This window comes from Chelon labrosus (assembly GCF_963514085.1).
Source record: "Chelon labrosus genome assembly, chromosome: 4".
Classification (NCBI taxonomy): Eukaryota; Metazoa; Chordata; class Actinopteri; order Mugiliformes; family Mugilidae; genus Chelon; species Chelon labrosus.
In genome coordinates, this window is record NC_140340.1 from 5,249,701 (window position 1) to 5,265,130 (window position 15,430).

Consider the following 15,430-nt stretch of genomic DNA (forward strand, 5'->3'; position numbering starts at 1 on the left):
ACTAGGCATGATGGGTGCATCACTTCATCTGCCTCTCTTCTTACCCTGATGCCATGGTTCTCCACTATCCTTCCAGTTTTTAATAATCAGACGTGCTCTCAGACAGTCTGAATATATGTTTTTCTTTCTGCTTCCAGTCTTTGTGCTAAGCCACACAGTCCAGATCCTGGCTTTGAGCTCACATGAGATTGATCCTCTTATTGAGGAATGATTTTTCTTTTTTACTTTTGGATGTCTGTGATTCTGAAGAGATTACTATTAGATACTCTCAGTCTAACACTAATCCACAGTCAACTGCCTGTGATAGTTGACCTTGTAAGTGCAATGAGTCAATAAAGCACTAATGTACTAACTTATTTATTTATACTTTTCATGTGGAATTTGTTTACTTATTTAGATTTGCATACTTATCTCATCTTATAACCACCTTCCTAATGTTGTGCTGGTCCCCTTTTTTGCTGCAAAAAAACAGCCCTGACCCGTCGAGGCATAGACTCCACTAGACCCCCTGAAGTTGTGCTATGGTATGTGGCACCAAGACGAACAGATCATTTAAGTCCTTTAAGTTGCGAGTTGGTCCCTCCATAGATTTAGACTAGTTTAATAATAATAATTGATCCTTAAAGGGAAATGATGTTCCTGCTGTTTGACCCATCCATTTGTTCATAGTATGCACGGCTGGAGCAGTGGGGTGCAGTCTCTAGGCCCGGGGGAAAAAAAAAGTATGTTCCCTGACCGGGAATCGAACCCGGGCCGCGGCGGTGAGAGCGCCGAATCCTAACCACTAGACCACCAGGGACTTGAAAGTCGCATTTCGGTGATATCTGGCGAATTTGGACGCCAACTCACCACCTTAAATTTGTTTTTGTTGCTCCTCAAAACCAGTCCTGAACCATGTGGCAGGGTGCATTATCCTGCTGGAAGAGGCCATTGTTTCCATGAAAGGGTGTACATGGTCTGCAACAATGCTTAGGTACATGGTACATGGATGGATCGGAACACTTCCTCCACCGGCTTGCCTTCTTCCCATAGTGCATCTTGGTGCCATGTGTTCCCCAGGTAAGGGACCATCCACGCGATGTAAAAGTAAACATGATTCATCAGACTGGGTCACCTCCTTCCATTGCTCCGTGGTCCAGTTCTGATGCTCACAAGGCCCATTGTTGACGCTGTCTGCGATGGACCAGCATGGACATCCTGACTGGTCTGCAGCCCCATATGCCACAAACTGAGATCCACTGTGTATTCTGACTCGTTTCTATCAGAACCAGCACCATCTTCTTCTGCCATTGTAGCTGAAGTAGCTCATTTGTTGGTTCGGACCACATCGCCATGACTTGCTCCCCACGTGCATCAATGAGCCCTGTCGCCGGTTGTTCCTTCCTTAAACCACTTTTGATAAATACTGACCACATGCAGGCCGGGGACACCCCACAAATGGTCTGACATCTGACTCCACGTATATCCGAGCTCACGCCATTCCACTTAGAGGACCAAGTGGGACTGCCAAGTGCATGTCCATACACAACATATTTATCCTATACCCACTTACCCCTGAGTCAATCTGTGCACGGGTCTTGGCATGTGGAGAATATTTCCGTAGAAAGTGCACTCATCTACAGTAAAAAATGACCATGCCGCACACATTAGTAAAATGAGTGGGTTTATCACCTCGGTGTGTGTCCTTGTGTCCTTGGCACCTGGTATTGACAGAGACCTCCACAGCACCCACGTGAATTCATTTTTTTCCCCCTCTGGACACCCGCTCTTGCCATAATGCTGCATATTTCTGGCCGGGGGGCACGGGGGAGTCCATGCTCTGCCATTTCTGTTCAATACACAATCAACTGATGGTGTCATTGGGGGTGACATTGTCTCTACAAGTGTCATTTGCAGCCTTGAGAGCACTTACACTAAATGGCTGTTCGCCAAATAGCCCTTGAGTGCCGGCCAGTTCAATTGCACTGTCAAACAGAGAATTACCTGCTGCGGGGGCCCCGAATGGAAGCTCTTGCCTAGTAAAGGACACCAGGAAGCATTTAGGCTAATGTCCCAGATTTAAAGGAGCTCGCTTTGCTCGAGTGAGGAATTGAGGTTAAATCACCACATCTGCATGAGCACAAGGGCTGGAAGTGTGCAGGTCTGTCTTGAGTGAGAGGCACGTGGGTGGAGGAGTGAATGCATGTTTGTCATTGGAGGTGGGAATGGGGATAAGGGGTGAGGAAGGCATTTCAATGGGTTCAAGCTGTAACCCTACAGAAACAGACTGCCTGTTCCTTGTTTGACAAGGGGGGGGTTGAGGGGGCTCACTAGGCAAAGTGAAGTGGAGAGTGGGGGTGTTCGGGAGGTGGAGGCCTTTCACCCTCACACTCCCTTTGTCTCCCAGCCATCTGCTGGGGTTTCAACATGACTGTGAGGGTGTGAGGGGATGACGTGGAAAGTTGCAGGATAAGGGGGAGGTGGGGGTTTTGGGCGGGGGGGGGGATACATTCCGTCACCTTACAGTCATCTCTGCAGAACCACGCAGGGCCAGACTATGCCGGCCCAGGCCACAAGAGGCTGTAGACACCCTGTCACTCCTTGAGAGAAATTAACAGCCTCAGTGACCCCCACCCACATGACTCTCCATGTCCCACTCGACACTGCTAAGCACATTTAGAACATTAGAGAGCAGAAGGACATGCTTTTTTTTATATATATATAAAACAAGTGTCTTTTTCTTTAAGATTTGCCTCATTTGTAAAGTATCTGTAAAAGTCACGCTAAATAATTAAATTCCAATCACTCCCATGGCCACAGGTGTATAAAATCAAGCACCTTGGCATGCAGACTGCTTCTACAAACATTTGTGAAAGCTTCTACAAACATTTGTCACTCTCAGGAGCTCAGTGATTTTCAGCGTGGTACTGTGATAGGATGCCACCTGTGCAACAAGTCCAGTCATGAAATTTCCTCGCTACTAAATATTGTACAGTCAACTGTCAGTGTTATCATAACAAAGTGGAAGCGTTTGGGAACGACAGCAACTCAGCCACGAAGTGGTGGGACACGTAAAATCACATCTAAACAGAGCAGTATTTTTCCAATCACCGAAACGTATTAGGGTGGATTTTCCCCATTTATCTTTGCACAAAGATACTTTTGTAATGTTGGATGCAATGTTTTAAAAATGTCCTGTTTGTATGCTCGAATTTTGTCATTGACACCTTTATGAAATCTTTCTAGCTTCGATACCGGATGATGAGATTTTAGAGTAATATTTTCTGACACAGGTCAGTGGATGTTGAGGGACATAGTGCCCAGAGGTCACCAACTTTCTGCAGAGTCAATCACTACAGCCCTCCAAACTTCATGTGGCCTTCAGATTAGCCCAAGAACAGTGTAGAGAGCTTCATGGAATAGGTTTCCATGGCCGAGCAGCTGCATCCAAGCCATACATCACCAAGTGCAATGCAAAGCATTGGATGCAGTGGTGTAAAGCACGCTGCCACTGGACTCTAGAGCACTGAAGATGTGTTATCTGGAGTGATGAATCACGCTTCTCCATCTGGCAATCTGATGGATGAATCTGGGTTTGGTCGTTGCCAGGAGAACGGTACTTGTCTAACTGCATTTTGCCAAGTGTTCACACACACACACACCAACGTAACAATCTCAACAAACGACTGTTCTCAGTCAGGTTGCCCAATGTTCATGATGTCAGGTGTGAGGTGTGTGTCCTCACAAATCCTTTAAACACAATGGTTCAACTTTAAATCTCAGCAGAGTCACAGCCTGCTAACCCGGTCTGAGCAGCTCGGTTGATGAGCTGTGCTACTTTCACCTCACCAAGGTTTAACCTCTTCCTCCCTGTTGTTAAAGATCACTTGCAGCTAAACTGTGAAGCGAGGACTTTTACCTCATCCATGAGATGTGGAGACTTCCCAATATTGTGTAGGTCTCCTTTGCGCCTCCAAAACAGTCTTGACTCATCAGAGAATGGACATGGACCTTCTGAGGGTGTCCTGTGGTGTCTGGCAATAGAATGTTGTTAGTGGGGGGACCTTTGGGTCCTATGGACATTTCCTGTTTTATTTTGTAAGTTACTAACTCTCTCTGTCATTCCAGATGTCTTCACTTCCCCGCCCTGATGTATCTCACCTGTGTCTCATTGTTCCACTTGTACTTAGTCTGTGTTTCTTTCTCCTTTTGCCAGTTTGTCTTCCAACTTCATGTCTCAGTTTTCTAGTCTTTTCCTAGTCTGCTCTACTGTTCCTTTTTGCACTTTGCCTGTTTTTTTAAGTAAAGTGCTTTGGGTTGAGGGGAGTATGATGCTTGATCAGTTTAGGATCTAGTGAATTTGGAGGCCAGGTCAACACCTTGTGCTGTTCTTCATGTTTTTATTTTAGTTGTTTCTAAAGTGTTTTTGTGTCTGTGTCAGGCTGCATCCTGCTGGGGATGGCTGCTGCCATCAAGGAGTGTCATTGCTATGGGGTGGGGGTGCCTGGTCTGATCTAGGTGGGTGCTACATGTCGAAGTAACATCCACACCAAAGAATGCCAGGTCCAAACGTTTCACAGCAGAATGTTGAATTGTCACAAGATGGTCCATGTTACTTACTTCTCCTGTTAGTGGTCATAATGTTGTGGCTGATCGGTGTAGGTTTGCATACTCCAGCACCAGATACCACATAATGGATTTAAAAGGTGAGCACATACCTGCAGAACAAGATGAGGCGTTATGCGTTATGACATAAATGCATCAATAGCCGTTCCTGTTTGCTTTAAGCCTCTCCACAGCTTGGTGCATTAAAGAAGAAAAGATTGACTATTTCTTCTACTCTTCTTCTTCCTCATTGTCATATGTTGGTTGGCTGCAAGCCATCAGACAAAATATGTACAATCTAAGTCCCCATCAGAAAAAGACTGATGTCCCAGAAGATTGAGTACACCTTACTAAAAGATTGTTGTACTTTTATGCATTCTCGAGGTGATTGGTGATAGTTTCTAGTAAAATGATTACTTGTATTAAAGTACTCTTATCAAACATAACACAAGTGTACTCAATGTTTTTGGAACAAGTCTACAACAACAGAACTGTGTGAAATGGTTTGAAAAATGAATAACATGAAGGCATCTGTGTATAAAATCCCCTGTGTTTACTCTGAGTATCAGAACATGTGCTCACCATAAAAAGTGCAAATCACACTCAGTTAAAATCTGTCTCATTTAGCTAATTGGCAAAATCAGTGTGTGTGTGTGAGAGAGAGAAAGAGAGAGAGCAGATGGGCTTCTCCACACCGCTCTGCTCGGGCCTGAACACACACAGGGTCACGCAGGAGAATGGATGTGGGAGTGTTATGTGTCAGTGACCATCTGACACCTCCCACAACTGGTCTGCACCCCCAGTCCACCTCTACCACCTCTACCACGTCCTGTGCTTTACATGTGAATGCATCAAATGGAGTGCAATCAGTCCAGCGGAGTAAATTATCAAGATGGTGTGTGAATGCAAGTAATCACATGTGAATGATCGCGACCAACTGTGGGAACACGGTCAAACTTTTCCTTTCTGCTTCACCACTAATAGTCTGTAGTTTATACAAGAACAGTGGTCTTCCTGTTCACAGTTGGACAAAGAAACCCGTCTTGTGGTTTCGCTGCATTCATGTCTAGTGGAAAAACTGGTATCTCTGCATTTTCACTACTGACCTCCCTGTGACTCATAACTGACATGCTGAACAAGTGGTGGCTCAGAAAAAGCTTGTCCATTATCTGTCCATTATCCAAGATGGATGGATGAATGTTTGGATGGTAAATATCTGTACCTTCTGTGTTGAGTTAATTAAAAGTCTGAGATCACATGGAAAATCCGTCACACTTTCACGTAAATGTGGACTATTTTAGGTCAGCAAAATACACCGATCTGGCTTAACATTATGACCACCTCCCTTGTGCCTCCAAAACAGTTGTGACTCATCAGAGAATAGACATGGGCCTTCTGAGGGTGTCCTGTGGTGTCTGGCAACAGGATTTCCTGTTTTATTTTGTAAGCGACTAAGTCGCTGTCATTTCAGATGCCTTCACTTCCCAGTTCTCCACTAAAATCAGCCATTTTCCCATTATTGGCCTATGTATATGAAACTTGTCTCTTCTGTAGTTTTTGTGCTTGTGTTATTGAACTCAGAAGGCTATTTTAAATCACTCAAAGCCGCCCGGCCATGTTAACTATCGCATTCTTTGAAGCACAGGCTGAGGATGAGGACATGCAGCAATTGTATAAATCTAAAAACGTAATAATTCTAAACTTGACCTAAAAAACAACTCATTTGAAAGCACGCAAAAGGTTCTATCTAAATTCAAACCATTATGACCATTTCTTAATAGTTATGAATTTATGAAATTTCTTTTAAACACACAACAGGCTTATGCTGTAACTAAATCTAAGGGAATAATTCTTACATTATTTACACACTTCAGAGCCATACGACAGCACAAATGAGGAAAGCTATAAAACTTTACTCTTGCATACATTGATGATCTTTTTGATAGCACTGCAGCTTCCATACTTGTCCTCTTAGATCTTGACACTATTGATCACAGTATTTTACAACAGAAACTTGAAAGTGTGATCAAGAGTAAAGGAACTGCATCTGTCAGACTGATTCCTGTTTTTCCTTGAACAAAATCAAGTTATGGAGTTCCTCAGGGTTCTGTGCTAGGGTCAATACTTTTCAGAGTATACATGCAATTCATTCAGGAGGCCAGACAAAACAAATCAGCATAAAGGCTTGGATGATGTGCAACTTTCTTCTTCTAAACGTCTAAAACAGAAGTCACTGTATTTGGCCTGAAACATCGCTGATATTCACATTTAATCATAAAGTTTCTCTGGGCCATATTACCTTGGCCTCCAGTACTATTGTGAGGAATCTCTGGGTTAAAATCATGTCTCAAAATCTGAATTTGTTTCATGTAGACTAGATTACTGTTAACCTAGTATTATTATGTGCAAAGAAATGCTTTGTACTGAATTAAAAACCGATGCAATTCACCGATTTTTCTCGCTAAATATCCCTGAATAATAGCGTGGTTGTAGGCGGTGTGTCCACAGACAGAAGGGAACCACTGGTTGCAAAGTTTTTATAAATGAGCTTGTTAGTTCTTGGTTAGTCCTTGGTAAGTGTATCAGATGGTCCCAAGGGTGAATGTCAGCTGCTCACATATAATTATGTTGACTGAGTGGGTCACCGTGATGTCTTCTCTTTCACTTTTTGATAGAGTTGGACTGATGGAGAGCTTGTCCTTCACAGCAGATGCAATCAGAGTGATTGAGGGCCTCTCCACATACGCCGATCAGGCATAACATTATGACCACCTTTGTGCCTCCAGAACAGTTGTGACGCATCAGAGAATGGACATGGGCCTTCTGAGGGTGTCCTGTAGTGTCAGTTTGGGATCTAGTGAGTTTGGAGGCCAGGTCAACACCTTGTACTGTTCTTCATGTTTTTTGGAGTTGTTCCTACAGAATTTCAAGGAGTGTCATTTCTGCTGGGGATGGCTGCTTCCATCAAAGAGTGTCATTGCTATGGGGTGGGGGTGCCTGGTCTGGTCTAGGTGGGTGCTACAGGTCTAAGTAACATCCACACCAATGAATGCCAGGTCCAGAAGTTTCCCAGCAGAACACTGAATTGTCTCAAGATGGTCGATGTTATTCACTTCTCCAGTTAGTGGTCATAATGTTGTGTCTGATCAGTGTACACACACCCACTGAGCTCACATTAGGGCTGAAAAAAGCTTAACAGCATCATTAAAGAATTTTTTTTTAATACCATCCCTATGAAGCACCTTGTTTTATCTCTTTACCTGTCATTGTCCGATTTAGAATTTCTTCTATCACATTCAGGAACTTGTTTAGTTTCATACATTATTGCATCTAGTTGCCGTGTTAGTGAGTGGTTGGCACCCAGCTGCCTCCTCCACCGGGATTGATTCATCAATGTTTTCTCCCCGAGGCTCGGGTCACGTGTCAGGTCTCTTTGTCCTGCGTCCCTGCAGCACACTGAGGAAACAACAGCTGCTGCATGAGGATGCTGCGTCTGGCTACCCTTGGAGAAGCATCTTGCTGTCAGGCCGGTAAGATGGACGACGAGTGCGCAGTGTCGGCCAACAGTGGCCTCCAGCTCAGCCCTGCGGCCTACTTTCACCACTGATGCATCTATACAAATGTGATCACACGGAGCAGGGTGTTCTCAGGCACAGGAATTAATCTGCAAAGTGTTCCTCTGAAACTTATACAAGACATGCAGGTGTAAATAACAAGCATGCTCTTCCAGGCTCACTATATATGTTGGAAAAAATAAAAACAGAATGGGGCACTATTGTTAAACGAGTGGATGGGGGAGAAAATCAACTCATGAGGACACACACAGGACCACATCCTGTGATAGTGTTGATAAAGTGAGGAAATTTGTCATATCTGAATAATAAGTGGTAAAAAAACAGCTAGGGGTTTAATCTTATTAATTACACTGTTAACCACAAATAATGAAAGCAGTTATTGCTGCATAGTACAAAGTTATCCTAAAAGTGAAATGTGTCCTGACCCAACTGCAAACACAACCAATGAATAATAGTTGTGGGACACAGGAAATGGCGTCAGAAGACGACAGGAAGTAGAGAGAATATCCAAACAACGATGGCTAGAGCGAGAGTGGCGACAAAGCGAGGAGAGCTCTATCGAGTTGTGGCTGTTGCCCCCGCGATAGTTTGCAGGGTTCATTTGGTTTTAGTTGGTTTGACAAATCTTGTAATCTGTGATTCCTCATTAGGTGTAGTTGTTAAGTGTGTGATCCCCAGTCTTTCAGCAGTTGTCAGACAAAAACCTGCTGAAGCCAGTCTGTTAGTGTGTACTCCTAGTCTTTTCAAAATCTGTAAAGACTGTTAAAGTTGTGTGGATCAGATAAATCTGTATCACATAAATTTCTTAAACTAACCTTTGCTTTTCTTTTTTTTTCCTGCTGTGAAATAATACTGGCGAGCAGCTTAACTGATATAATTTTTCCCAATTGACCATGCCCTGGTAGGTTTGGACAAGAACCACAAAGATTTTAAGGTGGAAAGCTAACTTTCTAGTTTCATCTCATCAGTTTAATATCAGTTAAAACGGTACCAGAGCATCAAAAGCTTCTGTTAAAAGAATCAAGCTGCTGAACAGCTGACCTGATCCAGGAAGGACACTGTGCGCTTTACTTAATAAGTCTTTTAACTTATTTTAACTGAGTCTTTCACTTATTAAACTTACTTAACTGAAATGCCATTTCATTCTGTCTACATTGCAGTTGTATGTATGTCAATAAAGCTTGATTTATGTCAGACCAATTACATTTATAGATGTTTATCCGCTGTTTGTGCAGCAGAGGTTGTGCCACTAGAATACAATTTATGGAAATGAGTTCGGAGAAAAAGATGAGCCCAACAGGTGCAAAAGTAATAACGTTTAATTCAAATAAAACCATGCAACAGGTCACCATCACCCTGATTAGATTCAACCCGTTATAAAATAAACATCCAAAGCCATACATTGCATTCAGTGGGCATTCGCTGTATGAGAGAAGAGACGAGTCAACGGAGTATACACAGGTCAGCCCAGAGACGAAAGAAACCAAAACGAGAATCCAAAAAAATAAAATAATAAAAGATCACAGAAATCACAGCTCCTCCTGTTCCACACAGGCCACAGTACAGTGGTGATGCTGAAAAGGCCAAGCACACTAATTATGTTCCCAACAAAGAAAGAAGTAAAAAGGACCTGTAGCTTCCCCCTCCCCACACAGTTCAGTTCAGCCCCTCCCCTCCGTCCCTCCTTCCTCCTGGCTGCCAATAATCAATCATCACACAGTGCTATGAACCACATGGCACACAGAAGACAAGTCTGAGAACATTGAGTGATAAGTCAGCAGAGCCCTGCTGATAGATACGTCGCTGAATGTCTAGTAGCAGTTTATTCCTTTGTACTGGAAGGCCCCCAAATTCACATCGTCGGGATTTTGTGGAAGCTGGGGAATGTGAGACCAATGCAGCCTGGGAGCCCAAACAAAGGGGAACTTTTTTTTTTTTTTTCTGAGCGAGGAAAATCTTCAGCATACAGTAAGATTACACTGAACTCTTTGAGTCATCCCGAACAGCAGTATTTTATTCAGGGTTACTGAAGTGGATTTGTTTTTCTGAGTTTCAGTGAGTCGATTCAAACCCGCCCCCCCATCCCTCCCCCCAAAAAAACAAACCAAAAAAAAATAAAACCAAAAAAACTTGTGTCACTACTTGTGAATAAACCCAGAACACACACATATATAATTTGGTACACTCAATCAGGTCATTTGTTATTTCACAATGTGAATGTTGAACACAAAGATAATAAAAAATAACATAATAATAGTAAGATGTACAGTATTCTTTATGATGGGATGACTGGGCACCGGGTGAGGAGGTCAGGTTCACCTGTGCATCCTTCTCTCTGCCCAATGGAAGGCTCACGAAGGAGGAAGTAGGAGACAAGAGTCTTGGATAACATGACAGCTGTGTAGTTTGAAAGTGACAAGAGTCGTGTGTGTGTGTGTGTGTGAGTGAGACGTCGTGTGTGAGACGTCGTGTGTGTGTGTGTTTGTGGGTGTATGTGTGTGCGTGTGTGACAGGGAGAGAAAGCAGCAGGAGCCTCAGGTGTTGTACACCTGGCCTTCAGGCGGCTGGGAGAGCCTGTTGTTCTCTTTCATCATCATGTGCTGTCTGAGCTCCTGCAGCACCATTCGGATGTTGTAGGAGTTCTTCCACCGTGAGAGCGATGTCACTGACTTTATGTCCACCTGAATGGAAAGGAGCAGGTGTGTGAGCCCCAGTGAGCAATGTAATGAGCTCAAACTAAAGACAGAAGTCATTATCAGAAAAACAAACCCAAAACAGAATACGTAATTTTAGAGTCCACTGATCCACAGTGACGTCACACTGCTCTCTAAACCAAGAAACTGATAAAACCCACTAATAGTATAAAATACAGAGACTGCTGTTCCCTGATGAAATGCGTGAGCTGCTCTGTTGGCCACTGGGACCACCGCCGTGATTGGGAATGAATAAGGACACAGTCCACACGTATTTAGGTAATCAACATCTATAGAAATAACACATTACTGATTTAACGTAGAATGTCCCTCCATGCAGAAAAGAGCAGATACTCACCGCACCATTTGAACTGTTCACACCGCTTAAGTTGATCTTGTTCACAAAGCGGACATGAGGGGGGTGCTCTGGGTATCTGGGCCCACAGTCTATCTTCAGACTGTATATCCTGCCTTCATAGACAGTCTGCAATCAAAGAGACCAAAGCAATGAAAGTCCAGTGAATTCAGATACAGGTGTGTGGTGTGTATTACAGTAGAGCGCCCAACCTGAATCTATCTGGTGTCACTACATGGACTGGATATTTTAAATAGAAATTCAACTGTTTAGGGTTAAACATCTGTTTATTTTGTTTTAGACAGATTAACAAGTTGTCGTCAACTCAGGTAATGTTATCTTCACGTCACCTGTCCACAGAGACAGCTGTAACACCCCTGGTCACCTTGGGGAACACACCGTACTACGCTACCCCTGCCACAACAGAAACTAGTTTTTTCCAGAGCCAGACAAGGAAGTGATAAATCGCCACAATTCTCTGTGGCCCCCGTTCAGACCTTGCATTAACATCCATCCATCTTAAAGTCTGGGTGTGAACACAACCAGAGATTTCTCTGACCACATTTGGATTTGGTCTGGGGTGCATTTGTCTGCATTCCTTTGGCAGTGTGAAAACACAAGGCGTCCTGGGCCACAATAAAGACTGCCTACACTCAACAGGGGTGCTCTTGCATCAGCAGAGTTTTGTCTCATTCATTCATAAGAAAATAAAACAAAAACACAACCGCTGTTATAAATGATCACCTGAAACTGTCTGATGTCTGTCCATTAGTAATGAGCTCCTATATATAATATTCTGTCCTTGCTGCTGTTAACTATGTAAATAATAAATAAATCTAAACAACAATTAACAAATGAAAATCCTTAAATAACGTATAAGCATGTGTTTAATTATTAATCTGATCATGTTCATGTATATGAGCCACATGTGGTTTAGTACTTCGTCAATCACGATATCTTTATTAACCTTTACTGCTAGAGATCACAGTGCACATGGAAACTTCCAGTTATAATCTGGGTTTTGTGCAGCTCTAACTAACGTCAGGGTGGAGATCCATACATAATAACTTTACGTGTGAAGCCAAAGTCAGGACACACACAAATTAAAACAGCACTGTTGGTGGTTCTAAAATTGTGGTAGAGAGTAGGGCTGAACGATTAATTGCATTTGCGATAATATCGCGCTATGATAAAACGCGATTTGCTAACCACAGCTTGCGCGATTACAAGGTGGTCACATGACGCGAGCGACGCGGATGATAAGCTTCTGACCTGGATGATGTCATCTCTGAGCAGCGCTCGGCTTGTTTACCTGTAATTTGCTGCTGCTAGTTTTTTGCAACATGGCTGAATATTTGTCCGACTCTGAGGTTGTGGATGAACCATAGCAGTAGCAAATTACTGCTAAACAAGCCGATCGTAGCGGGTGCACGCGCCGCTCAGAGGTCAGAAGACACGTAACTCCGGAACAATGCTCCGGACTCAACGGGGAATAGCACTAGTGGATCATAACAAAGTATTGGCGGAATGAACGAGTTTGACGGCAGATAATGTGTTATTTAGAGGCTGCGTTTCGATGCCCTGACCACTCCTGCTATATGGATATACGCTGACCTATTATCTCCTGAACAAGTGCAAATGAAACAAAAGTGATATTGGTGAGTAAACAACGATATTTTATGCTAGAAATAAGGTCCAGGTTGTAAAAAACAGTAGTTTCCCTTTAAATGCACAGTGTCAAAGCCACAGATGTTTCTGTAATGAGCCGCTAAATTAAAATGTACTATATTTCAAGTCATACATCTTTTAATTTAATTCTAACAAATAGGCCCAGCCTATGGGAAAGAACATTTTACACTATGTTTTGTTGGGGAAAAAAAGAGGATAAAATAAAAAAAAATCGCATATTAAATTGAAATCGCAATGTTGGGGGAAAAAAAATCACAATTTGATTATTTTCCCAAATCATTCAGCCCTAGTAGAGAGCCACATTTTAATTCAAGTGTGAACACAGGCACTAAAAGCTGGCGATCGGATTGCCCAGGTCAGCTGCTGATTCAAGGTCTGGTTAGGACCAAGAGGATAAGGTGAACCACACAGTGGGCGTGGATGCAAACTTTAAAAAAAAAAGCCTTTAGGGGCAAACCCACGTTTCAACATGAGGGAGCACACCTTGTGTTTCTTCTTTGTCGGCTCTGAATGATCCTGACTGGTAAGTGTTAGATGGCCTCTGGTGGTTTACAGGGAACATCTAATGTAACGCAGAAAGCCTGCTCGGCGACTGAAGAGCAGTATTACGCATTCAAGTAATTTGGGCCCTGGAGGTGTCTCACCTTGGCGGGGCCGATGATCATGCCATTCCAGTGAGTTAGCAACATGTCGTCGTCATCTGCGAGGCCCCAGCTCACTGTACCGTCTCCACCTCCCTTCTGACCTTCCTCCAGTTCCTCCAGCAGCCGAAAGCTGCGCGGAACTACGACGCCTTCGGACACACACACGCACACACACACACACACACACAAGGACAAAAGATAAATTACAATTCACACTGAATCATTTGGCCGAGAACAAGTCGTCTGTCAGTAATTTATTTATTTACAACACAACACTGTGTTTGCACTTCACAATAACTATTTGTCCACATATGCAACCACATTACAAATTACACATGTGGGGTTGATTGTGAAGGCTTGTTGTGTTATTGTTTTCATGACATTAAGGCAACACAAACGTTTACAAGAGGGAGACTTTAATCACTGTCTGTGTACGGCATGTGTAATTGTGAGACCGAGTGTGATGATAGAGAAGGAAATCAAAGTGTGTCTGTTATCTTTGTGACAAGACTTCTTCTAAGCTGCCGCAGATTTTTTTACTACTTTTCGAGAAATTACAGTTTCCTACTGCAGATATTCTACCTTGAGCATACTAGACTGACATCTATGAACCTGTACGACTTTAACTGTCAAACACACATGCAGAAACATTTTAAAAGAAACTGATCACACAAGATTAGTATTTCAGACGACTAAACTGGGTTTAAACTCAGGCAGAATCAAAGCCTTTGTCAATATCACTTTGATATAGACCTGCGCCTTATTTTATGGCAGCATAAATCTCATATAAACATCATTGGTTTTAACGAAGTTGTAGCTTTAGAGGAACTACGCTAGCCAAAGTTGTTTGCTCTTTGCTCTACTGTATTCAACTGTACGTGACTCAGGACACATTCAGGCATTTACTAACCAGCAATATTATGTTTTAGAGTTGTGAAAACCCCGAGGTGAGTAATAATACTGTGCTTCGTTTTTATTATGAGTCAACAGAACAAGCAGAACAAGGTTGAGATGCTAGCTAACGCTGTCTGTGCAAACAATTGATTCAGCAACACACCATCAAGGCACGGGCGTCGCCGCCTCGCGAGCAAACTGAGCCACAAGTAAACCCTGGCAAATGTGAGCCACGAAGCAGGTTTAATAATAAACATAATGTTTTCTCTAAAGTGTAAGCTACACAAAGATACAGCACAGTCTTTAAGGACGCAGATCGCTGCTGCTGCTGCTGCTGCTGCTTAAAGACTGTGGGCCAGCTAAGCTAGCCATTCAGCTAGCTAGCAGCTTTCGTGCTAGAATTTTCTTTCACCCAGGCTACCACTACAGTCACACTCAAGCTTAGATCTACAAAATACGTATTTATCCTACTGTGCGGCCAATGCGCTACTCTGTGATTCTGACCTCTTACAAAAAAATAAACAAAAACAAAAAAAAACGACAACATACTGTGTAAACTGTCGGTAAAGTCGGCTTACCTGATCCGGCGGCGGCCGCCATCTTTGTCCAGTGAGACCGGAAGCGCGCACGTACGACGTTCTCTCTCGCTCGCTCGCAAGTGTCTGTCGTAACTACAGTCGTAACCAGGAAAAAGTATTTATTGATATGTTATTTTTTTGCCCATGCAGCCGGTTTATGCTTTAAAGAGGCCAGTTCATGCATTGTAACGCGTAAAGCTGTCAAGATAAAGTATTTAATGTCGACTTAATCGATGATATGCGAACGGCACCCATCTCTGGTGCGTTGATGCTTAATGCTGATGCAACGCCGCCACCTACTGGACAGCGTGGGTATTGCATTAATAATCTAAATACTGCCATGCAGAAGAAGAAGAAGAAGAAGAAGAAGAAGAAGAAGAAGAAGAAGAAGAAGAAGAAGAAGAAGGATGAAAAGGTG

General features: G+C 43.2%; 1 protein-coding gene across 1 annotated transcript; it reads right to left on the reverse strand.

Annotated features, from left to right (window-relative positions):
* Positions 1-10,385: 10,385 nt before the first annotated feature.
* Positions 10,386-15,096, reverse strand: ube2v1 (ubiquitin-conjugating enzyme E2 variant 1). Its single transcript, XM_084543149.1, has 4 exons — positions 15,013-15,096; positions 13,541-13,689; positions 11,211-11,336; positions 10,386-10,840 (listed from the first exon to the last, which is right to left on the reverse strand). The coding sequence occupies exons 1-4, from the start codon at positions 15,032-15,034 to the stop codon at positions 10,694-10,696; spliced, it is 444 nt and encodes a 147-aa protein (XP_084399275.1). The 5' UTR covers positions 15,035-15,096; the 3' UTR covers positions 10,386-10,693.
* Between the last annotated feature and the right edge of the window lie 334 nt (positions 15,097-15,430).

What these genes read in the sequence shown, in the direction of transcription:
- ube2v1 (XM_084543149.1), bottom strand. Translation starts at nt 15,034, where the DNA reads ATGGCGGCCGCCGCCGGATCAG. An exon ending in TGATCATCGGCCCCGCCAAG is followed by an intron (nt 11,337 to 13,540) that starts GTGAGACACCTC and finishes CTTTGATTGCAG; the next exon opens with ACTGTCTATGAAGGCAGGAT. An exon ending in TGAACAGTTCAAATGGTGCG is followed by an intron (nt 10,841 to 11,210) that starts GTGAGTATCTGC and finishes CTTTCCATTCAG; the next exon opens with GTGGACATAAAGTCAGTGAC.